The 26,479-nt window shown below is 47.0% G+C and overlaps 1 protein-coding gene across 1 annotated transcript in view; it reads left to right on the top strand.

Moving 5' to 3' along the window:
• LOC144734010 (netrin-G2-like) overlaps positions 1–26,479 on the top strand; it is a 67,071-nt gene that overhangs the window by 25,874 nt on the left and 14,718 nt on the right. The window contains exons 2-5 of the mRNA XM_078616048.1: positions 4,270–4,985; positions 18,652–18,848; positions 21,652–21,675; positions 23,580–23,645. Coding sequence (XP_078472174.1) covers positions 4,270–4,985; positions 18,652–18,848; positions 21,652–21,675; positions 23,580–23,645 — 1,003 coding nt within the window. The remainder of the gene's footprint in view (positions 1–4,269; positions 4,986–18,651; positions 18,849–21,651; positions 21,676–23,579; positions 23,646–26,479) is intronic.

A 26,479-nucleotide genomic window follows, 5' to 3' on the forward strand; every position in this document is an offset into this window, starting at 1 on the left:
ACAATAGTGGCGAGGTACGCCCTGGTGGTCACAACCCATGAGTTGAAGAAATTCTACATCCCTGTGATGGGGTCAGTCGATGACAACCACTCTGACTTTTCACAATGTGGTGCCTATTTTAATTCGCCTCCAGAGGGATGGGCTGACAACTCACTCATAATCTCCCAATATGCGACGGCATACTCGACTGTGCATAATAATGATTGAAACAATTATGATATAATTTATGACGTTTTGTCAATGCACTGCTGGATGGAGACAGCCCCACATATTGGCCAATGTGAGTTGGTGAAGCGGGCGGCCAGGGGGTGGGGGGAGGGGGCTCTGGGCACCCGCCATAGACGTGAACCACGACGGAGATAGCGGAGATCCGAGCGCAAGTGTGCTCAGCACACGATGAGTGAGTTGGCAGCCAATCTCTCTGAATGCGAATAAAATATGTACCACAATTGTGAAAAGTCAGGGTCGTTGTCAAAGACCGACCCCATTAAGTGTGCTAAGCACACTTGCGCTACCAAGTCCCTACAGTAATGATAAAGAATAACAATCCTATTGTCGAGAAGAGCAAACGGAAATAAAACATCGGCAGCCACTCACGTGTCGCCAAGGATCACACACCCCCTACGCGATGACATTCAAACGACTCCTAACTTTCAAGTTGAAATACCCCTGTAATGGATAACAAACACGTTTTACTTGGGAGTGACGGAAGGGGGTTACATGCGGATTAGAGCTTTGTTTATTTTGCTCCCGGCTGGAAAATTAAAATCGCAGAGGAGGAGAAGAAAATGGCAGCAGGGGAAAGAAAAAAAACACCCGTGAAATGGAGAATGCATTCTTACTGCATTGAACCCAATGTTTGCATTTGGGTCGACATTTGAAAATCTATTTTCTGGGAGGCGTCAAAAAACTTTGCGGGATTATATCACCAGATGTAATGGATTATCCCATGCACGCTCACGCATGTTAACAATGGAATTACAGCCAACGGCAATTATGCACCGCTTTAATAATTAAAAACCTACAGCGCAAGATCGCTCAGGCTTTGTGTATGAACAGACCGGCCAGCTGCTAATCACTTTTTTTACCTCCCATAATTGGAAGCAGCGTTTTATTATACCAGGTCACTACCACTGTTCAGTCCCCTACTACTTCTTAATCCTCTTTTCTTTACCCTCGAAGCACAAACACCAAAAATCGTGGAATCGCGATGTTAAACTGTTACTAACACGTGATGGCGATGACAATAACAAGTTAACAATCATACATGTGCATTTTTTTAATGTAAGATATATTTTACTTGTGAAAATAGATGACATTTACAGAATTCTTTATTTGAAGTGTACATAGTATACAGAATGCTAAATATATTCAGCCAAAAACATTGTGCGTAGCTTATTTTAACCGTAGTTTTTACCAATTTTACGCTAAATTAATTTCACGAGGATTTTACATTCAAACTTATTTCGACATGTTTATTTTGGGGGGCGGGGTAGTTGTGTATTGGTTTGTTTGGGTTTTTAAGATAGTGCAATAAAACCCAAGTTCTCTGGTTCTTTCGGTAAAGTCACGTAGATAGAAAAAATAAGAAAAGAGAACATGACGTTTCGGTCGCAACACAATTGTCCGTGTTGCGACCAAAACATCGCGTTCTCTTTTATTATTTCTTCTACCCACGTGACTTTACCGAAAGAACCAGAGAGAATGAATTCCTGCCGTCACGAAAGCCTCAAACCAAGACAAAACCCAAGTTTATCAACATTTTGACTTGCAAAATTTTATTGCAACTTCCGATGCCAGAGAACCGCTTTATTGCCATGTGTGGCGGTGCATCTATAGTTCTTTTTTGTTATATATAAACAGTATTGGGTGCAATTGTGAACAATAGCCATATCAGACATTAGCACATCGAATCGTCATAACCATTGGTTCACTGCAGTAGTCCCACAAGGCGTGTGGGGAGGTTAGGAGGTGTCCACGTGCTCGGCATGTGAGGGCCTGAAGACCAAAATCAGTGGTCTCGTCGACAATGTGTTCGTCAGGGAGGTTTGTTCAATATCCGGACGGCAGAGTGAAGTGATCTTCTGTCCAGGGAGCAATGTTCTGGCAACTGGGGGGAGGGGCAGGCAAGGCCGCGGCTTGTTGGCAGGGGTTGTGCACAATCGGGTGCCACGGCGTCTTTCACATGGGGGTGGAAGCGTCGCCTGAAGGTCTGTGGGGGGGGGGGGGGCAGTGGTTGGTGTGCATTTTGTACAGGGCTGTAACAGCAGCAACAGCATGCAAGGAGGTCTCGCATGGAGCCCATGCCACAGCATGTAACCCTAAACAAACGTTGCTTTTACCGTATTTCATTCTTACCTTACCATGTAATACTTTGTTCTATAATTCATCTGAATGTTTACAATTTTAATTGATTCCACGTTTATTTTTTCTCATCCCAGCATTTCCATTCGTCATATTTTGAAGCCATTTGCCAATGCACTGCCACACACATGCTTTTCCGTGCCATGTTTGCTCATGGGCGTTGTTTGACTTTACTTCACAAAGACGGTCAGTACAGGTTGGCGGAACACGGGGTACGTATACACATGGGAGCATAGAAGTGCAGTCTGACAACGGGCTTTTCTTTGACTGTCCTCATTCGCTCTGACCCAGTGGTTCTTAACCTGGGGTGCATCCCCTGGGGGTGCAAGATGCCCTGAAACATGACCAGATTTTGTTTAGAAGGTAAATCATCGAAACACATTAATCACGTGCACGTACGTACAACTACTTTGTTTCATCAAACATATGTATTTACTAACATAAGCGTTTTAACGATTGAAAACCAAAGAGGTGTAAGGCTGCAGTAAAGGTTAAGAACCACTGCGCTATAACAACAACAACCTGTTCGTGCATGGAGGTCACCCAACGAAGCACTATCCAGGCGAAACCGATGCTTAGCTTCAGAAATCTGACAAGATCGGGAATATTTCGGGTGATTTGGAGGCATGTGCAAAGGTAAAGCCGTGCACTCGTTTGCTCACGCCACCGCTGGCAAAAGCCTCTCCACTAGGGAGAGCTCTTCCGTGAGTTCTCGATCGAGGGTAACTTGGCCGATATTAGAGGGGGTTTTGTGGGTTAAATCGCAAAATATATAAATGTGTCGTTAAAACCCGACAGTTGCCTGTGTCGGGTGGTGGCAAGTTTTAACGACACATTTATATATTTATGCGATCTAACCCCCCAAAAAACCTCTATTATGGATTAAATTGGTCGCGAAAGCCTATACGACGTGTTCAACTAACTTGGCCTAGTCATCCACGAGGGCCAGACGACTTGAACGAGGTGAGACGATCCGCATTTTACAGCCCAGCACACACACACACTGCCAACAGACGGGTCGCGTGACACCGATTGGGTCTGGGTTAATGGTACATCGCAAGCATGCGAAGGTTTGGCGTGAACGGGCAGACTTGAGCAGTTCCAGTGTCGGCATTACCGAGGCAGAGATTGATGTCGCATTATCGGCTGGGATTTTTAAACTCCGTTCCTGACTGCCGATCATGGTACGGCAAGAAAATCTACTCATGACACGATGCAAAGTTTTAGATATTTGCTGCTTAAATTCTCGCTGTCATAAGCTACTTTGCATACATTTATAAGCAAAAGCGTTCAGATTGCTGTAATCCACTCGGAGGTACCACTGTGTGCTGACCTTTCTGACCCACTCACTGCAAACATCACTCTAATGAATGTCTTGTGAGGCGCAGCTCACAATGTACTGCCTTTCGCTCGCATTATAATTATATGTTGTGAACAAAGCGGGTACACACTAAATGCCTGCCTATCATCCATAACGTCCACGTGTAGCTTAGTCTCCACTCACAAGGGCATCACATTGACCCACCCCTTAAACGAAAGCTGGCGTTACAAAATCACCACCATTGTTATAATCAGCGGCCATGATCAATCCACTGCTGGATGGGAGGCCTCGCCAAGCCATTCTAGAATTCCTGCCACTGGCTCAAGGCCATTGGTCACATGCCCATTTTGATAAACGATGTAATTCGTCCTCGTTATCAAACGCTCCGTGCATTTAACGAGGAGCAACTTCGTGATCGCGACTCACCCACAAAGGTCTCCACCAAGCCGTCTCCGTCTCTGCGGTTTAACCGATACGGCGAGCGCCTGTGCACGTTCCACCTGTCCAACATTGTTGCACGAGGGGGGGGGGGGTGGTGGGAAAACACAGAAACGATCACGCACGTGGTCGTTGCCGCTTCGCAGGAGAACCCATACCTCTGCAACCTCTGCGACGCGAGCACTCCGCAGCTCTCCCACCCGGCGGAACTCATGTTCGACTCGGAGCCCGCGCTCGGCTCGCCGAGCTACGGCGGCTACGGCGGCCACGGGGGCCACGGGGGCCACGTCGGCGTCGGGGCCCAGGGCGGCCTCTCCACCTACTGGCAGAGCGTCTCGTGGCACCGCCACCCGGAGCCGCTGCGGGTCAACATCACGATGTCGTGGGGCAAGACGATCGAGCTGACGGACGACGTCGTCATCACGTTCGAGTCGCGGCGGCCCAGCGCCATGGTGCTCGAGAAGTCGATGGACTACGGGCGAACATGGTCGGCTGTGCAGTACTACGCCGACGACTGCCACGAGCTCTTCCGCCGCGAGGCGCGCCGCGCCCTCGACCTCACGCAGGCGTCGGCCACGCAGGTCGTCTGCACCGAGGAGTACTCGCGTAGCTTCGTGGCCAAGCAGGACCGCACCGTGCGCTTCGAGGTGCTCAACCGCACGGCGCTCTTCGCCGGCGTCGGCCTCCGCAACGTGGCGTCGCTGTACGCGAGGCTGGACGTGGACAGCGAGCTGCGCAGGTTCTTCACGCTGACGGATCTGCGCGCGCGCCTCCTGCAGCCCGCGACCGGGGACACCTTCATCGACAAGGAGAACCTCAAGAAGTACTACTACGCCGTCTCCAACGTGCAGGTTCGCGGCAGGTGAGTCCGTGGTCGTGGGGGGGGGTGATCTAAGCGTGCGTGTGTGGGGGGGGGAGGTATTGTTCGTCGGCGCCTATTCAAGCCGCACTGGGACACACGTGGCGGTGAGCCCAAGGCGATGCTCGGACGCACGTGTCTACCCAGGACTGATGTTCGCTCACATCACACGAAACGTGTTGCAGGCCAGGTGAACCTAACGGAGGACCAGTGGAGGCTCCTCTGCCGCTCTTATGGGTCGCACGGGCTCGCGGCGCAGCGAGCTAATTGCTCCTCGCCACCAAAGACAAAGCTCCCCCATATAGCCTGTTAGCCAGCACCTATGAAGGCCGGCACGGCACACGAGGGGGTGGGTGGCCAGCACTACGCCCGGCCACCTTCGTCTCCCCAGTGGCGATGTCACGAGGCTTCGTAACGCAGCGCGCTCACCACTACACCACCGCCACAGCTCCTCACACACCGTACACGTAGATGTCACGGCCCTCTTGTCAACCCCCTGCTGGATGAGGCCCTACCCACGTCGCACGAGTTTGGGTTTTTTTTGGGGGGGGGGTGTACCTGATCATACTTTACCACGCTAGCCAGTAAGGGTTGGGTGAAAGTAGGGAGCATAGAAATGCAGTCCAACTATGGATATTGCTGCACTGACTTATTCTACTGCCCACCACGTAGACCGCGCAGCCTTTAACGCCGATTGTGCACCGAATGTGCATGGTGGTCGCCCCCATCCACACCGAACGCTCTCCACGCTCAAGCCCAACTCGCGAGACATGACGAGGCAAGGGGCAATCTGGGCGATGTGGTTTTGCACGGACAACACGCGAAACCTGATAAACAATGGACCTTACGAACCGCATCATCCTATGCAGAACATCTGGTGGGGTGTTTGCTCTTGCGCGCAATGAGTGGTTGAAAAGTTCCAACAACAACAGCAGCAGCGATGTATCCGTCACGTCCAATGCGGGCCGAACCAAACGGTGTGTAATAGCTACAAGGAGTTCATTTACGCGCGTCTAGGGAAAGGTGCTAAAAAAATGCACTTTCCCGGTGATTGTAATTAGAAGAATGGATTCCAGATAGTGTTAAGCGAAATCAGTTGCCCCAGAAATCAATGTCGGGCTGGGGTAGGTAGGGAGGTGGGGGGGATCTGTTCTTCTCAAATACATTCCTGGACCTGTTCTGCGTTTCTAAGGAGGGTGAGCAACAAAGCGAAATGCTTGTCTTTGACACCCCCAGTAACCTAGTGACGACGTGTAGGTGACCCTGTTGAATGTTGAGTTAAGCGCACGAATCTCTGGTTTAATATCAGTCTCGTGCGCGCCCCGCAGGCAGGCAGGCTTGCGAGATTGTTTTTCACGGCTGTCAGATGTGCACGTTTTAAAGCTTATTTTGTATGATGTGTAGGAGACTAACGAAGTCATCTTGTGGCTACAGAATCTGAAATGAGTTCAAAAGGCCATTGGTTCAATACCTCATGGGAGACCTAAATTAGAAAATCAGTACCCTGCTAATGGCTTTCGACAGATTATATCCACAACATGCCAGACCTTTTGAGAGTTAAAATTTCGGGCGCTCATTCTACTGAGAGACTGTCTTAAACATCTAATTGACTCTTCCTTTGTTTCCAAATCTCATATTTTTGGTCGAATGAGACATCAAAGAGCATAAACCCGACGATGAGAAACGTCACTTCGAAATTATACGTGGCATTTAGAAAGCGCAAGTTAAAACTAATCAATAAATACGCGATAGCTTGGCTAAGTCCACAAAGGCATGTTTTGTTTCACGATACAGTACATATTGTGCACATGACAGCATTTCTCAGAGCCAAATTTCACACGTGATGTTTTTAGTCAGCGTTAATTCAAAGTGAAGTCTACTTGCTATGGCTCTGCTCGTTGTAGGGGGGGAGGGGGGAGGGGGAGTTTCTCCTACCCCCCTTTTGATTTGCATACGGCTCGATTGAAATAGGTGTTTGTGGCTTTTCCGAGAAGCTATGAATAAGTAATTGTTGTAAATAAATCATTAAGCACGTGCCCCGACATCACGACAGACGGTCTTGCGAAGTCATTTCTCCCTTGTCCTTAAATAAGCGATGTTGCTTTGCCCCCCCGCCCCTCTCTCTCTCTGACACTGCGTCTCGAACCCCCATCGCCCCATCCCCATCATCCTCTCTATGTCACCTCCACAATCGCCCCCCCCCCCTCTCTAGCGAGAGCTGCATCACGCGTGGATTATTAAACAGGCTGCTGGCACACGAACAAGGCGGGCGACCGGCTACTTCATTAGGGGGGGTGCGGGCGTGGTGGGGGCACCACCCGCTAAGTGCAGGGGGGGGGGGCATTATTAAACAGGCAGACGCAGAGGGCACGCGGTTGCAAGGCGAAGCTACCGGCACGGCTCCCCCTCATTCACAACCCCCTCCCAACCTCTCCCTCTCTCGCGAGGTGCTCTAAGATCTTGGCCGCAAGCGGGAGAAGAGGAGGGGGGGGGTCGACTCTGGTGGCTAACGCGGGGATTACGAAATCAGCCGGCGAGCCCCAAACGCAGCCAATCGGAGCTCGCGGTTTGGGGCTTGGAGCTTGGCAGGCAGACAGATGTGGGGCCGCGGATCCAGCACGAGCCGCATCTTTTGTTGTTGTTGTTGTTTACCCCCCACCGCTTTAGGTTCCAGTCGCTTAGCGCAACACAGCGCAAGGTTAATTGCTCGCAGTTTAGAAGGCGCAGCAGGTTTTGTTGTTGTTGTTGTTGTAGAAGCACACGTCACTCGGTGTAGGAGCTGGTTCTTTCGGTAAAGTCACGAAGTTAGAAGAAAAATAAAAAAATAAAATAAAAATGTGAATAAAAATAAACATTTAAAAAATACTGTAGCCTGGTTCTTAATCGGAGTGAGTGTACTGGCAGTCTATAATGTCGACTGTAGCCTAGTTGTTAAGTTTGGTGAGTGTACTGCCAGTCTATAATGTAGACTGTATCCCGGTTCTTAACCTCGGTGAGTGTACTGGCAGTCTATAATGTAGACTGTAGCAATGGTTATTAAGCTGCGTGAGTGTACTGGCAGTCTATAATGTAGACTGTAGTAATGGTTAAGCTGGGTGAGTATACTGGCAGTCTATAATGTAGACTGTAGCCTGGTTCTTAACCTCGGTGAGGGTACTGGCAGTCGAAAATTTAGACTGCCAGTATTTTTTTTTATTAACTTTATTTTTATTATATTTTTTCTATCTACGTTACTTTACCGAAAGAACCAAATAATACGGTATAGGAGCTGTTGGTTTACTGCCTTCAGGGCCAAATATCACGCGGGAGGCACGCGTCGCTTGTTTGAGCCGCGGGATGGATGCAGACAACACCTGGGTGGGCACGGGGGGTTGGGAAAGTGGCAGACGCCGTTGAGTGCAACGATGTGTCGTCACACATCTGTGTCCGTAGCCGAAAAAGTTCACTTATCACCCAGCACTTTGCCGCCGGAGAAGGGGTAGAGAAGAGAGCGATGAGGGGTGTGGGGGAAAGGAGAGATGCTGGGGGGAGGGGATTGCAGGCTTCCTGCTAGTTCCAGATAAAACTGGAATTCAACAAAAAGTGTGAAAATTAACTGGACGGTGAATCTGGCTGTTTGACTTTGGGCTGGGCTATGGGAGGGGAAGGGGGGGCACGGGAAATGAGGTGTCTGCAGCCTCAGCGGCGCGAGAGATGCCACTGCCAGCTGACACTGACTCACAAACTTGGGACATCAGTCAAATTGGAACTTAACAATTGTACAGTGGTTAGTGCGCTGCGCTATGGACCCGGCCACCTGAGTTTGATTACCGGCCACGCCAAACATACAGTAGGAGTGATATCTGAACCAATCTTAGGTGACACCTTCACTAACCCGGCGCTGACCAGTGTAATTGAACATGGTCTAACAACCCACAGGACCAACACGGCGTGGGGAGGCTTTCATCCGAATTTTGTCATCTTTTGAGGCTTCCTAATTACTCATGGTGGAGAGCGGTTCTCTCCCTCACCTGCTGCTAAGGAGCTCCTGGGTTTGATCGCTGTATATTTGGAGTTTGCGTGTTCTTCCCCATGGCCCTGTGGATTTCTGTCCGGGTCCTCCGGTTTTTTCCTCTCCACATTTAGAAACATTCCTCTGTATTATTTGGCTGCTCCTATGAATTTCGACATGTGATCTTGGCCGCGTTTATGAACTATCATGTGTGGTCAGGTCGCCTCTGAAAAAGAGCTAATAGCCCAGTTGACATTACCTGGGGAATATAATAGTTTAGTTTAGCAAGAGGCAACAAACATGGCCAAATCATTAATATCTTAACGTACCGATTAATATTAAACCAGAAACACCGAATGCATCTCCCTGTGTTAGCCCCACATCCAGTCTCCATTTCTGCCATCATAACCGGCATTATATAACCATATCAATCTAGGTGAACAACATCGCTTCTTTCTATTAATGCTTCATTTGTGTTGTATAAATAGATTTCATTTGCACCTCAGTGCTCTTTTGTGATTCAATTAACATCATCAGAGGAATACATGTTTGGGACTCATTTGATTTCATTCCAAACATCAGTCATTGATGTGCGTCGCTGCTTTGTTGCGCGCATGCAGGCGGTGTCCCACACAGACGCACCGCGATGCTCGGCCGATCTCATTTGCAATGGCTCACAATGGGTCCCGTCGCCGGCTCACTCGACTCGCAATCGCGTTTGAAGTTCACCTTTCTAAATAGACCGCAGTTTAATACATCTATTAAGAGTTACAGGGGATTTTCATGATAAAGAACTCCCCCCCCCCCCCCTGCTATTCAGAAAACCATGCGCCGACTGAAAGGGTGTCAACTCGAGAGAGCTCGCCCTAGAAGAGTGGACTTCGGCCTACTCTTCCACGCTGGCCAGGACGTCTTGGAGACGTTGGCAGTACCCACACTTTACCCCGCCACACGTGACCTGCGGTTTCACTAACTGCAGTGCAACCACTTACATTGTGGAGCGAGGCGTTGGTGGCAGGAGGATGTAACAAACCTGCACCACTGTTTCAACAGCGGCAGCAGGGTTTATACACGGTATACCGAGTAATAGTGTATTATGACGACAATTGGAACAATGCTCATACTGATGACTTGTTCATGAACGAAACGCGTACAGCGCACAGTCGCAAGGCGGTGTATTCATGCCACCTTTGAAACGTGGCGGTATTTCTTAGTAAACCACAACAACAACAACTGACCGTAGGGAAGGTCAAGATAAGACGAGAAACCTAGACGCATGGTGCGGTATTCTTGGTAAGATGTTAAGCGTGTGTGCTCTCTAACATCTAGTCTTTTGTCAGCGCATATATTTCTCTAATGTCACCGGTGGCACTTGCATTTTTTCCTTGCATGTCACGGCTACACATGAATATGAAAAACGTCATCAGAAGACGACTAAAATGAGTCACCTTTTCTTTTAACATTGGGGGGGGGGTGATTACCTGCTTTCAATTAAACAAGACGCGAGGAATCTACCGGTGGGGTTTTCACGCCGCATATCCAGCTCAGTGGCCGCGTGGCACAAAGCACGAGTCGCATTCAGAAGGCCGCGAGTTCGCATTCCTGTTGTGGATCAGCTCAGCCTACCATCCATCAGGCGTCAATACGTGCACCACCTTGTGGGAAGTCGGCAGTGGTTATCTTTCCATTGAGTCTCGTCCCTATCGTCGGAGTTCATTTGAAATTTCCACCGATTCATTTGAATTTCCACCAATTTGTATCAAATTCAGCACAGGTTGCCCTTGTGAAAGACAATAAAAATGGCCCCTGCCATAGCAAATGTGGAATTTGACCAGTGGCTTAGGGTCTCAAACAGAGACGAGCACCGTTCAATGCATGTTTAAGTAATGAGAACCTCCTTTTATTTTTGCATTTTCAAACAATCCATTGCAACCCAGCCAACCGGCAGTGGGGTAGCTATTGAGTGGGCAGGTGGCGGAACTTTACCAAGGCCGATGGGCAAAAGGGGCCCGGGCACCGGGTTATGAAGAAGTTGGGGGGAGGGGGAGACGCAATTGGACAAGGGGGGCCACCCTATTTAATTCCTTGTACCATGGCCCATGCCAACCCACCCTACCAACACAACGAGAGTTACCACCTGTCCTGGCTTTCCCATGACCGTCCTCTTTATGAGGTAGCTATCTTGGTAAATTCTGGAAACTCTTCCCAGGGCGTTAAAAGTCTCGGTTATTGTTTGCTGCGCAATAATAATGCGCCGCTCAAGACGATGCATCTAAATGTAGTTCTCCCCCTCTTCTGGTATGGATTCATATTCTTCTTCTTCTCGTCGTGATGTGTCCCAGTTTTATGCACCCCAAGACGTGGCAACACAAAACACGACTCATCTCCAATTGCTATCTTGACGTCAAACATAGATCTTGCATATGCCAGCCCTAATCAGAGCAATTATCATTTGTTTCTTTCGGTTAAGTCACGTCTAAAGATAAAATAATAAATTAAATAAAATAATAGAATACGACGTTTCGATTGCAACACAAGCAATCATCATCAGGTATAATGAAATAGCGACATAAAATCTAACCAGAAAACTATAGACAGACATATTAGCAGACAGATATCACCAAGATACATAGCGAGAGCAACACAGGTAACAGAGAGGGGTGATCGTCTCTGTGTGGTGGCCTTAAATAGACAGAGGGGGGCGGAGGCAGAGAGAGGGAGGAGGGTTAGAGAAAAAATTTGCATATCCATGAGTGGTCAACAGACGTGGTGCTGCGAATGCGATGGCACGGCAAGCAAGCCTGAAAAATCAAGAGAAGGACACACTAAAATTAAATAACCTAGTAAAATATCGAAATGTAATGTAATACAACACAGAGGGTCGGTCAACACACAATTAACGCATAGCCTGGTTGATTACGTATTTCAAAGATTGCTAAGTTAGAATTGAAGTGTGAACAATCTAAAGAGAGGACACAGGCAGAGAAAACAAGTCGCCAGAGAGAGAGACAAAAAAGATAAGCTTAAAACTTCCCCGTAGAAGTGGTTCAATCTTAATTTTAGAACTTTCGTGACTGCAGGAATTATTATTTGTTTATTTCGGTTAAGTCACGTCTAAAGATAAAATAATAAATTAAATTAAATAATAGAATACGACGTTTCGATTGCAACACAAGCAATCATCATCAGGTATAATGAAATAGCGACATAAAATCTAACCAGAAAACTATAGACAGACATATTAGCAGACAGATATCACCAAGATACATAGCGAGAGCAACACAGGTAACAGAGAGGGGTGATCGCCTCTGTGTGGTGGCCTTAAATAGACAGAGGGGGGCGGAGGCAGAGAGAGGGAGGAGGGTTAGAGAAAAAATTAGCATATCCATGAGTGGTCAACAGACGTGGTGCTGCGAATGCGATGGCACGGCAAGCAAGCCTGAAAAATCAGAAGGACACACTAAAATTAAATAACCTAGTAAAATATCGAAATGTAATGTAATACAACACAGAGGGTCGGTCAACACACAATTAACGCATAGCCTGGTTGATTACGTATTTCAAAGATTGCTAAGTTAGAATTTAAGTGTGAACAATCTAAAGAGAGGACACAGGCAGAGAAAACAAGTCGCCAGAGAGTGTTTTTTTTCTCTAACCCTCCTCCCTCTCTCTGCCTCCGCCCCCCCCTCTGTCTATTTAAGGCCACCACACAGAGACGATCACCCCTCTCTGTTACCTGTGTTGCTCTCGCTATGTATCTTGGTGATATCTGTCTGCTAATATGTCTATCTATAGTTTTCTGGTTAGATTTTATGTCGCTATTTCATTATACCTGATGATGATTGCTTGTGTTGCAATCGAAACGTCGTATTCTATTATTTAATTTAATTTATTATTTTATCTTTAGACGTGACTTAACCGAAAGAAACAAATAATAATTCCTGCAGTCACGAAAGTTCTAAAATTAAGATTGAACCACTTCTACGGGGAAGTTTTAAGCTTATCTTTTTTTCTCTCTCTCTGGCGACTTGTTTTCTCTGCCTGTGTCCTCTCTTTAGATTGTTCACACTTAAATTCTAACTTAGCAATCTTTGAAATACGTAATCAACCAGGCTATGCGTTAATTGTGTGTTGACCGACCCTGTGTGTTGTATTACATTACATTTCGATATTTTACTAGGTTATTTAATTTTAGTGTGTCCTTCTCCTGATTTTTCAGGCTTGCTTGCCGTGCCATCGCATTCGCAGCACCACGTCTGTTGACCACTCATGGATATGCTAATTTTTTCTCTAACCCTCCTCCCTCTCTCTGCCTCCGCCCCCTCTGTCTATTTAAGGCCACCACACAGAGACGATCACCCCTCTCTGTTACCTGTGTTGCTCTTGCTATGTATCTTGGTGATATCTGTCTGCTAATATGTCTGTCTATAGTTTTCTGGTTAGATTTTATGTCGCTATTTCATTATACCTGATGATGATTGCTTGTGTTGCAATCGAAACGTCGTATTCTATTATTTAATTTAATGTATTATTTTATCTTTAGACGTGACTTAACCGAAAGAAACAAATAATAATTCCTGCAGTCACGAAAGTTCTAAAATTAAGATTAGAGCAATTATCGTTCGCGGAAAGTGTTTCTTCACAGCAGTTTTTGGACTCAAGAGGTGGGAGATGCAAACATGATGATGCAAGACAGTATCACGGCTCATCCCTCCAAGGGTTTTAAAGCAGAAACAAAAACCAAAGACAAAACAACTCCCGCTCACTATGATCCCTTCTCTTTATTTCATACCCAAGAGGAAGATTTCTGTGCAGCCCCGGTTTAATGATTTCCCTTGTGCCCAGAATAACATACAAAATGCAATTTTGCCCTTTTTTTTGCTGTTGCTCATTTGGTCTAGTTTCTTCTGCGCCTTCCCTTTATTTCACGCGAATACACAGATTGCGGGCCGGAGGATTATTAATCATACTCAGCACTGATCCAAACTTCACGGCCTAATAGTGGGCTTTCTACATTACGAGTAGTTTCATTAGCCAACGCTGGGATGCCCGTGTGCTTTACGCTACGGAAATCAAGCAAAGCGTACACACGGGTCTGAAGAGCTGCAAATATGAGGCCATTTAGGTAATAATACAGTGGATTGACAAGGTTCTGTAAATGTTTATTATTATTATCACAGCAGAGAAGTTTGATGTGATGTGACTGACAAACTCTTGTATGCTCAAAGTTTATATGTCACATCCGTTTGCGATTGTCATAATTTCCTAAAATGCGCATGAGTATTCAAGTTCATCTTCGATCTGCCAAAACTCGACAAGTGACCGATTTTTTCATGTTAATTAAAAAAAAAAGATTGTTTGAATGGAGTATAAAAAAAAATTCCATTCATTCTCAATCTACCAATGGACAAAGGCCGGCCCCACACTTTGTAATTCGTGGGGTTTTTTTTGCATACTTCACCTTGCTGGTCGGTACGGGTCTATGAAGTTGGGATGAGAGCAGCAGCAGTTCTGATATCATTTGCTGCTGATTTTAACCATGGCCTCGAATTGAACTCAGGTCGCAGGGTTCATAGTGCAGCACGCTACCACTGTACACAAATGCTCCACCCCGAAATGAATATGGATGCTTTAAATTGCAAACAGCGAGCAGCAGTGTATGCCGAGAAAAAAAAAACACGTGGGTAATGCTATTGAATGCAAGTTAAATATGTTTACATTACTCGTGTTAACACTGAAAATAATTACAGTGATTAGAGTAAAACATTTCTACATTTGCCTTCATTAAACACTTGTAACCAAGCAACAACAAAAATATTCAGAGCACCTTGTTTAAATTAAATCCACACCACTAGATGTATAGGTATAGAAGCATTCGTGAACACAGCGTCAAATTATTTTCCGGATATTTTTTTTTAAGATAACAACACGCATTGCCATCGTGTCGGTGATGGATTTTACGACACTTGTTGAGATCAAAGCAGCAGCGCGTGAGATTTAAACTATTTATATGAACACGTGGCGGCGTTCGGAAAGCGTAATGGGCCTCCAGACACAAACATTTAACGCAGAAATAGGCGACAACGCTTGATCTCCCGAAGACAATCAGGAAATAAACTGAGGAAATGCGCGTGCACATAACATTCAAACATAACGAGTTTTTTTTGATGGCTTCAAACCCACAATAAAATAAAAATATAGAATACAAAAAATGGGAAAATATTGATAAGAACACTGTTTCTGTTCGCTTCACCTATTGGAGAAAAGGGTAGTTGTTACCATATTCTCCAGATTATGAAGCGCATTTTCCCCACGCATTTTAAACCTAAAAGTTGAGGGAGCATCTTATAATCTGGTAGCTGTGCGTGAGAGAGAAGAGATTTGTGTAATGTTATTCACACCGAACACAAGTTTGGAAGGTGTATTTTCCTCTACCCAGCGCCGCCATATAATCCGTGGAATATTGCATTATGTATTTCTTCCTCAGCCCTTTCACAGTCTCCATGTGAGCCGAAGCTCCTTGTGGGCTCTATCAATGAATAATAATCTACATTTGTATCGTTTCACTACACACATCCCAAGGAGCAGAAGCTCAATTCCCACGTGCCCTCTACGCCGCAATCATTCACACGGATAATCAGCGCAACTGCGCCCACTTCCGTGAGCATCACGCGAATGAATGAAAGAGCATTACAGTGTTTTAGCACTTGTTACGCGCTCGGTGATGATGATGATGATAATAATAATAATACTACTGATAAAATTGCCCTATTTTAAGACGACTCTTTGAACAGCCCTTCAATTGACAGGCTTTGAAAAATAGCCCTTTTCTTTTGCTTCCTAAATGGCCCAATGACTCGGCTCACCGAAATAACATTTAGAAGCAGTAAAAAACGCGAGCGCTTCTCACTCGATTCGTATCGTCGCGATGAAGGAGAGAGCGAAGATCACTCCTGACCAATGCGATGTTTCGCCAATGCGGGCCGCGTTTATATTTGCATGAATTCGAATCACAGAATCGGCGATTTTTATTCATCCTGAAGAATAAAAAAACGATAGCGTGCGAGTCTGCTGTGTTGGGCGGTCACACCGGAGTGGCTCTGTGCCATCTCATACACAATTGGCAACAGCACCGTGGACACAGGAATCGGACATTCTCGAGCTCGGACAAAACTTGGCAGATATTTTTACCATCAGACACTGTCGGCTTAGGGAGGCGTTTGTAGCTGCGGTGTAACGGTTAGCGCACTGGACTTGCAATGCAGAGGTTGCGGGTTCAAATAATTCTCCCGGCGTGGCGGTTAAAAGAATGGGGGGGGGAAACGATATTTAAATCTGTCCCAAGTATGCTTACCCCCGCACATCAAAGATGTCTCGCTAACGTTGAGGAATAGGCCGAATACCTTCCAGAGGGACTCTCTAGAGATCCCTCTTCTGGCAGCAGTGCTGCGAGCAAGCAATTGCAGGGCTGCGCCTTCAGCTTTACTCTTGGGTGAAAAGCACAGCTCTTCCCGTTTCAAGTGCATTTTTTGAAAACATAAAACAAATCGAACAGCCACTATGCACCATAATCGCAAAAAAATAAATGACTTCGTGTGCAAGTGCAACGCGGATTGTTATACACCGTACGCTCGGCTTGAGGAGGCTTCACCCAGCAGTTCTTTTACCGCGGCCGATGGTGACTCATGCCGTGATGCATATAATAGGCCGCTCCATTCTGGCGTACGGCGACATGTTCACGAGCTGCGTGAGGCCATTGAGGAGCCTCGTGGTGCACAACAAGATACCCGAGTGTGTGCCCCCCCCCACCACTACCACCACTACCACCACCCCCACCTCCCGAGTGTGGCTGCAATTTATCCCCGCCGCAGTTTCGAGGGGGGCATACAAAGGAGCGTCACGAGGCAAAAGGCAAGGGCACGCTGGGTCGTAGCCACGGGAGCGCCTGCACGCATGCACGGATGACGGTGGCGGTAATGCCGCCATCAATATGTGTCCAGGTGCGCGTTGTCCGCACGTGCACGCGGCTCCCCGGCGGGATCGTGCGCACGCCAAACAAAGTGGCCGGCACGTTGATGCCCGGCGCCGAGCGCAGACGACGCGGTTTGTTGCGAGTGCCGAGGGGACGCTCGGTGGGGGTGGGGGTGATTGCATCCGAAATTGGAGACAATCCTCGTCTATGCACGAGTGGCCGCGACCTTCATTCGCTGACGGCTCAACGGTGCCCGGAACTTCCAGAGCCGCGCGTGTCGTTGACCCCGTGCGTGTCGTTGACCCCGTGCGTGTCGTTGACCCCGCTCGTGTCGTTGACCCCGCGCGCGCGCCGGACGCTTGTTTGACCGTGCCACGCGCGCGTGCGTCCAAGCATCCGCCAGTCATCTCGGTAAATTCCCGTAACGCCTGGGGTCTGTGCCGCTGACCTCCCACGCAGCGAGCATTTGACACGTCTTGGCCTCTCGGTGCACCTCTACCCCGATAGCAACGTCGCCACCACTTATTGGCAAATGACGGTGATTGTTGTTGTAAGTGTCAAAGACAGTGGCAGTGTGATTCGTGCATTGCGCTAAAAATCCGCTGTTCACTTCTCAGCGACAAATAACATTTTTGTGGCAAGCGGCACCTGGGTTCGTACTTGCCCTCCGCCTTCCAACTCCGCCTTGAATGAGTACCTGGTGCACTGTGCCGATCATCGGAATTGGAGGAACAAAGTTGAGCAGCGGTCGTGCACCTCCGATTCTCACGGTTGGCTACGTACGGTGCAAAAATAAGTTCAACATTCATACACGCATACACACAGCACGTACTGGCCACTCAATTCCCTTTGTCCACCATTGCGGCCTCAATGAAGGCTTTGCCAACAGCACGGAAACAACTTCAAAGGCTCAGGAGTCTTGCGTTGACTCTCACACTGCACTAAAGCCCTGCTCAGAGTCTTTGATTCTACGCGATGTATAGCATGAGTGCCAAGTGCCATCTTAACCTGTATGTATGTACGTTGAACTTCTTTCGCACCCTACGTAACCAACCGTGCTAATCGGAGTTGTCGGTCTCCCCCTAGGTTGACTCGGCCTTAAGCGAGTACTTGATGCAGTCAATGGGTACCAGTACCGTGGTGACGTAAAGCGTCTGGATGTGGTGCTGGCCTCAATTGACACATGTTAACGGCACTTTGTTAACGGCACTTTGTTTTGCGTGCGAGCGAGAAGCGAGTAGAGAGAGCGTGCGAATATCGGCGGTGGGGGAGACACAAGCGGTGGCCTGGAGTGATGCTGCCCACACGAACGGCGTCTGCGGGTTGTCACCGCGTGTTGCGGACTTGCGGCACGACGTCAGGACGCTTTTGTCTCCGCGTGCCGAGAGCTTCTTCAGGAACTACGGAGGCTTCAGCCCTTTTCTCCCGAGTAGAGGAAGCAGCAGCAGCCACCAGCGCTACTTTACCGAGCGATGAACTACGGCCCCTCAATTCAGTTCCTCTCGAAGCTTCCAGCATGTGGAGAGAAGCGCGAGACATCCCGCCGGACAACGCGCGCGGTGCAACCCGACAAGACGTCGGCGAGCTGTACAGCACTTGCCCTGACAGTCTGTGAGCCTAACCTTTGCTCCTTTTACCTTTGTCTCTTGTGTGTGCGCGTTGCTACGGTCCTCTCCCAACCTTTCCGCCCTCTCCCGCCGCTCAAGGTGCACGTGCAACTTGCACGCCAGGGAGTGCAAATTTGAAAAGGGTCAGCTGCTCTGCGACTGCGAGCACAACACGACGGGCTCCGACTGCGGCAAGTGCAAGCGGGGATACCGCGGGCGCCTGTGGAAGGCGGGCACCTACCTCCCGTACCCAAACGGCATGCCCAACGAGTGCACAGCCAACACCGGTAAGCAAAGTGAGTCATCGTTGTTGTTGTTTGTTGTTGTTTGTTGTTCTTGTGCTCGTTCACTCAAGAAAAGTGTCAAGACTCTTCTTTCGATTTAAAGCTTTCGTGACTGCAGGGAAATAATACAATAATAAAAATAAAACATCATAAAATACAATTCTCACGACGTTTCGGCCACAACGCAAGCAGCCGTCCTCAGGTGAAGAACAGGTCTGTCGGAAAGACAGCGTCTGAATGGCATTCATGCTATACATCTACGTGACTTTACCGAAAGAACCAAGAAGAAGACTCTTCTTTTCAGGAGGGTCCCGCCAAGTTTTTGGCTTCATGTGGACTCCCGATTGAGTCATTTTTGCGGGTAATTTTCCAGCATTGGGATGTTTGACCACTACCAGTTTACATTATACATTTTTTTTATTCTGGCTTTGGGAGGAAAACCAGAGAACCCAGAGTATATCCATGCAGAACAGGGGGAAGCACATCCAAACTTGGCAATCGAACCCAGGCGTTTATTGCTGCGAGGCGCGAGTGTTTACCACTGCGCTGCCTCACTGCCACCACCCCCCACCCTATTCCCCCGCCCCCCGCAGTGTTAAACATATCCGTCAATCAAATGTAATTTTATTTGAGTCAATGGTGACTGTTAGTGGATAAAAATGATCAAGAATGACCAGGGATTAATTACTCGTGGAATATTTTTTATCTCCCCCGCTGCCACAACCCCCCTGCACCCCCCCCCCCCCCCCCCCGGGGGTAAATATTTTCGTGAGCTCAGTCAGCCGAGCTACCCAAGAGCCTCAACCTCCCACCCCGAGATCAAAGCCACACTGATTGTAATGACGAGTGAGAGAGAGAGAGAGAGAATTAACCCATCTGAATAAAGATGCAGACCGTGATCATTTAATAACGCTGCAAGAGACTGCGACACAGAGTGAATGCCGACCTGGTAATTGGATGTTTATGAATTTAAAATAACGTGACCAAGTTGACAGATTGGCTGACCTGATAACATTGGTGGGGGTGGGGGGGGTCCGGTGGAAAGTGTTTGATGTATGTGCGTTGAACTTTTTTAGCACCGTACATAGCGGCTCACCATATGCTTGTTTGCCTTCTCCATTATAATGGGGCCTTGCATTCGTTAAATAATTGAAGCATTATTGACACTTGGGCACAGCATGACACCGCTCAACTCATCGCTGTTGGCTTTAATAATATTTTATTATTTTAGTATTCATATTTTACATATTCATAATTTTACTGCTGACAATTGTCATACGTATGGCGAACGTGCCATTCTTCATCTGGAGTCGCAATTTTTTTCGAGAATCTCTTGAGTGCCATCTGCTGGGATATTTTGTTCTGCATTATGAATTTCTGTTGCAGCGCAGATGAAACGGACAATTATAATTTGCAAGGATAGTTTAACAGAAATAGTTTAGAAGTCATAATACATTTAAAAAAAATTACCAATTGGGTCGTTTCGTCCCAACAGTGATGTCACTTCATTAAAAGCAAACCAAGTGGGAAAAGGCTGAGAGTCTTACGCAGCTGGCAAATGTGTACTAACTATCAACTCAAATGCAAATACAAATAAACATAACAAGCTAGATCATCTTGATTTGAAGCTTTCGTGACTGCAGAAATCCATACTCTTTGGTTCTTTCGGTAAAGTCACGTAGGTATAAAATAAAATAAATCACGACGTTTCGGGCGCAACACAAGCGTCAGGTGGGAAAGCATGGCCTGCTGCTGAAGCAGACTGTTTTAAAAGGTTTGAAATGGGTGTAGCCCAAGGGTCATAAAGAAGTGGCCGGGGCAAGTGATTTTAATGTGAAAAATTAGCATGTAGCTGTAAGATAGGAAAGCGGCCTCCTCGACGAAGGCACGGAAGTCGCTATGTTATTGTGAGAGATTAGCATGATGTTAATGTGAGAGATTAGCAAGATGTTAATGTGATAAATTAGTAAGATAGGAGGAGAGCGGCCTCTTTGACGAGGGAGTGCAACCCAACGGGTGCAATCCAAAGGGCCTGTGAGTATGAGCTAGATAACATAACGATATGTAATTGTTATCACTCTGTTAGCCCGAGGAGATGACCATTTTCATGAATAACAAATAACCGATTATTATTTTACTATAAGACAACGCATGCATCTGGGAGGGTAAGAACAGTCGATGTAAATCAATTAATCGTGACACACGCCTGCTGTTGGGTTTTTGACACCTCTTGTGTGCGAGGTGTTTCAAATAGGCAATTGAAAAAAGGTAAACTTTCAATCAGCTATCATGAGTCCGTCTGACAGGAGGAACGTGTTGATGCTCGCCTTTGAAAACCGGGCCTAGTGTAAGTATCCGAAGTCCTGTTTTGGACAGATGTTCCTTTGTTTCTCCTACGACCAAATCAACCGGAACACACCTGATCTCAAGAGCTTGAAGCTAAGCAGCGGTTAGCCCGCAAAGTGCTTGGATGGGTGACCATCATGTACGCCAGGTTGTCCTCGGCACCTACAGGGCCACATATTGGGCAGCAGCGGGCAGCCAAGAATATTACACGTAAATGTATGTGGTTGTACTGTACTTCTATGCTCTCGCACCTATGATTGCCACCTTGACCAACCCGTAATGCTCAATGTATATGACCTTTGTATATGACCTTTGCGACCCGTGTGGCGTAGGAGGGCCCTCGTCCAGCCATGCTTGGTGGTTTTGTTGACATGCGATGCACAAGTTGTGGAATGTTACGAGTCATTAAACCCATGCCATGTGACTTGGATATGAAATGTCAACTGAACTAACCTGTCTCTGTCCACAGATGGGCTTGGTGGCAACTTTGGAGGTGAGGTCACTTGCATTTTGGAAAATGGGAAAGGAAAACCAGACATTGTATCTGTATTGTCATGCTTTTTCAACATCGCTAGGAGTTAAATAAAATATAAACCGCGAAGTACGAAAACAGATCGTTTACAAATGCAACACGATAACAAACACATTCTGCGAATTGTTCTCCACTCGCACCAATATTTGTAAAGCACTGTTTATGCAAACACGAGAGACAATATGTAGCCAAAATATGAACGATGTAGGTTGTTCATGAATAACATAAACTAAATAATGTATCATAACGTGAGCATAAGTTGATTTGATATCTAAAATTAATACACATTCCACATTCATTGGGAGTACGTAAATTATGAAATGTAGGTGTTGACTACCCATAATCCATCCATTCATTCAGTGTATTATTACATTCACACAACCTCATTACCATGCAAATTGACAAACATTGACCTTTGCTAATTAGAGGGAAAATAATGTGCCTTTACAATAACAGCAACATTGTTTTAAATAACCCGTAATAGTTTAAAGTGAGCGTCACATTACTTTGTAATTTTACGAGCCGCTGAGTCTTAATGTGACATGTAAAGCAGGGATACGTGCGCTGGTGAACACGATTCATTGTCCAGAATGGTTTCATGAAAGGGCTGGCGAATACCAGCACAGGTTTAATTTTTTTCATTCGAGCAAGCTAGTGATTTTATCTTCACCTGCGCACTGGAGATAATACATTTAAGCCGCTTCATTTTTTTTCCGGGATGATCAATGAACACCGCACATCGTGGGCCAATCTCCGAAGCCACCCACCCCCTCCCCCAGATATTGGCCGACGCACATCGCTTTCACTCGATTGAACTTGCGGGTCAGCGGCGGTCAGAGTGGAAACGGAGGCAGCGGCCATTGGCTCCAGTTGGGCGGAGGCAACGTCACACATGTGGCGCTCGTCACCGAATTGGAACGCAAAGGTGCCGGTCGGTGATTATTGACCGACCGGCGCTGGTCTCCCCGTCAGGCCAGCGCTGCTCCAGAGTGACGTCGATTGCACCGCCCCCCCCCCCCCCCCGATTCTAGTTGGAGAGAAGTGCTCGAATTCTTTACACAACGTTTATCGAAAATAGAATAAAACTACAGCAACGTACAGCCCCTTGTCAATCCACTGCTGGATGAAGGTCTCCGCCCCACACCGTGTCAGTGGTGGGTGGGGGGGTTGTTCGACCATACTTCACCACACTAGTCAATGCAGGTTTGTGAAGCAGAGGCCCCACAAGACAACCACTGGGACAAACAATGTTTTGCCAAATTTTGTTTTTAATTGCCATTTATCAACATCTGAATTTGACCTAACTGATACATACCGATCACTTCCCCCACTTGTTTTAGTGGGAAATGATCGATTACATCTATTACATGTATCACTCTTTTGTCTACATCTTTTTACTTGCCAAACCTACCGATTTAAGTGGTAGGCTGATGATTTTTAAATCCCTTTTTACCGCATATCAATTTTCAAAGCAAGAAATGCATAAAACATTTTTTATAAAAAAAAAAGCTGTATGACGACAATTAGAAAATCCTTATTTAGTCAAAAAATTTTTAAAATCTGCACCTTACCACCTAAATCATAAGGGTTTGGCAAATATATGTTACATGACTGCACAGGCAGAAAAAACTAAAAAGTTTCTGTGCCTTTATTTTTTTTAATTTTAGAGCCCTGGAACGACTATAACATTCGCCATAGTTACATAACATTGGAATTACTTTGAGCAATGCCGGTAGTATATTCAGATATATACATATAGCTCGCACCGTTGCACACATTACACACTCACGTGCGGCACACACACACACACACGGCGAGATGCACAACAAATAAGAAGCTAACGTGTATCTCCTGAACGCTCCCAGCCGTTCCAAAGTACGAGAGAGTGTGGCCAAGTGCCTCTTCCCTCGAGGCCTCACATCACAAACAAGGTAGGGACTTGCTGGATGTGCCCACCCGCTGTACCCCGTGACATCTCAGTGTGCCCGCTCATCAGTCCATGCGAGCGCATGTCCATTAGCCCATCCGCTCAGTCACCCTCCCACGCTGTTGTCCGTCTCTGTATCTTCCCACCCCGCGTACGTTCGTCCGCCCATCCACTCGCTCGCCCGTCTGCCCATCCATCATACCCCTAGAGCCTCCTTGTTTTGTTTCGTCGCACGTCCATCCGACGTGCGCTTAGCACTACCGCAAACTGCTGCTGCTGCTGCTGCGAACAGTAGTTTGTGAGTCATTGGTGCGTTGGGAATTTATGTTTAGTAGTTTGTTTTTCTCGAGTGGAAGCGTCAGCCCACTCATCTTCCATTCCCTAATTATTGCACTGTGGCGCATTGGCCACCCGCTTGCATAGTGGTCAATACGGGCCTCAGCTTTGGCTTGTGAAGGACCAGTGGCATTACCTGTAAAATGTGTTTAGTCAGTTACCTCGCAAATGTGAGCGACGGTGAAATTATGAACATATTGCACGAGGTTCTAGATTTTTTGTTCCATGCATTTAACATCAAACAGATACATGTGAGCTACATTAGAAAAAATAAAATAGAAAATGAAACCACTCGTGAATGAAGGCCTCCCCACACCATGTTGGTCATGGGAATTGTTCGACTCTTATATTCGTGGGTCTTTCGGTAAAGTCACGTAGATAGGTCCAAAGGAAATAACAAAAACCGATCTACGTGACTTTACCGAAAGACCCAAGAATATGAATTCCTGCAGTCGCGAAAGCTTTAAGTCAAGGTTTAATTGTTTGACTATACTTCACCACGCTGGTCAAGTGCAGGTTGGTGACGGGGGAGGAGGGCAGGACCAGTTCTGATAGCAGCTGTGGCCAAGAATCAAATTCGAGTTACCAGGTTCATAGAGCGGCGTGCTAACCACTGCAATACTGCTCCACACCGAATTGTTTAAACCGCATTAAACAATACTGTCTATCAAACAGTCCTTGAATAAATCCTAGGAATAAGAATCCGGAGGAGACTCTCGTGCAGAGAAAACCGATGTGTACCTTAGTGTGCCCATCAACCGTGATTGGTTAGACCCGTACAATTTCCTCCGTCGTACGGTGATCATGTCCCTAAGCCTCAGCTGCCACTCCCGCCTCTCAGCCGGTTCTCATCGGAGCCGACGACCTAAACAGGCTCACACTGGCTCACGACTCGGATTGCCAACGACGGAGGAACCGAATCAAAGCAAATCACGAGAACATTAGGCATCCGTCGTCGTCATCGTCGTCATCATCGTCATGATAAACGTGTAGGTGACAGAAGAATCATTGCACGAACCAGGCAGAGGGCGTTCAGGTTTCACCTCGCTGCAAAAGGGCCTCCTGTATTTGGTATTCACATCGTTCTTAGAGGCTGTCAACGCTACCACGAAGGCGGTCTGTTTACACGGCTGGGTACAGGAAAGTCTTTGGCAGTTTCACGCGAGGGGGCGGTTGTGCCATGTGATTTTTAGCCAACTGGGTAATTTGCGGTGTAATTTCCGAGTCTGGAAAATTGGGCCGGTGTCACCGGCACACATGACCGACTGTGCTCCCTTTTTCGAATGACATCAAAGGGTAAATTATTTAACACACTCAGGCTTTTCGCGACCGATATTACGATTCATAATTTATTTTGTGTGTCCGATCGCGTTAATAAAATGCGTGTCCGCAATAGGTTTTTTTGGGGGGGTTAAATCGCGTAAATATCAGTGTTAAAAAAATCTATAACGAATCAACATCACGCGATCCTTAACATCCACTGTGAAGAAGTGTATCTACCATATCAGAATATTTGTCAGAATCACAATATTTATTTCTTCTGGAGGAATCCGACGAGCTTATCGAGCACCTGTATCACAGATGTCCAGGAGGGTCACGGATGTCCACTAAGAGGTTGGTACGCCACGGTGGTGGAGCAAAAGTGTGGTTACTCCCACAACAACGAGCGGAGTGCCGGGTGGCTAAAGCACAGCAAGTTGGCACAGTAGGGGGCACAGGTGGTGCATCAGCCAGTCATCTCAGTCATCTCAGTCAGTCGACCCGTGGCACCTGCTGGGTCTGTCCCGTGACCTCCTGCCAGCGGGCGTCCGACACTTCACGTGGCCTCAAGGTGCACATGGCCTGGCACAAGCGTCGTGGTGACGTCACTGCCACTTAGTGGCGAATGGCGGTTGTTGTTGTTGTTACTCTCACCTCCTCCGAGATGACTGATCAGCGTGGAAAGTCAAACCACCCTCGAGAGTGGAGGCCTGTTTCCCTCACCAGCAGTGGCAAGTCTGATCATTCAGATGTCAACGCCATGGGCCTTGCTCCCCACAGGCTTCGAAAAACAAAGTCTGGTGTCTCCAGACTACCGTTCATATACCCCCCCCCCCCCTCTTCTAGGCACGCATACTGATTACGTGCAATTAGCGCAATTTTCAGCTTGTCAATTTTCAACGGAACTTAATAATGGCCGAAATTATATGCAGTCAGCTCTAAAAAAAAACACAACCTCAGGAGTAGCTTTTTAGCAAGATGTCGTTTTACTTGTAAAATTAAAGGGACAATTAACTAAAAGTTGGATTTGCTAAAAAAATGTATTGCAATACATCAAAGAGATGTATTACTATTTCCCTGTGTGGTCATACTATATTAACATTTCAGTTAAATATGAACATGACTATTGAACAACCCACATTTATACATGTGCGTATTTCCCGAAGTCTTACAATAGTAAGTCACTTTCACTACATATTTAAGAAAGCCACTCTTTTTTTCAGGAGGGTCCTGCCTTAGGAT

Source organism: Lampetra planeri, chromosome 49, assembly GCF_965212315.1.
Source record: "Lampetra planeri chromosome 49, kcLamPlan1.2.h2, whole genome shotgun sequence".
Taxonomy (NCBI): Eukaryota; Metazoa; Chordata; class Hyperoartia; order Petromyzontiformes; family Petromyzontidae; genus Lampetra; species Lampetra planeri.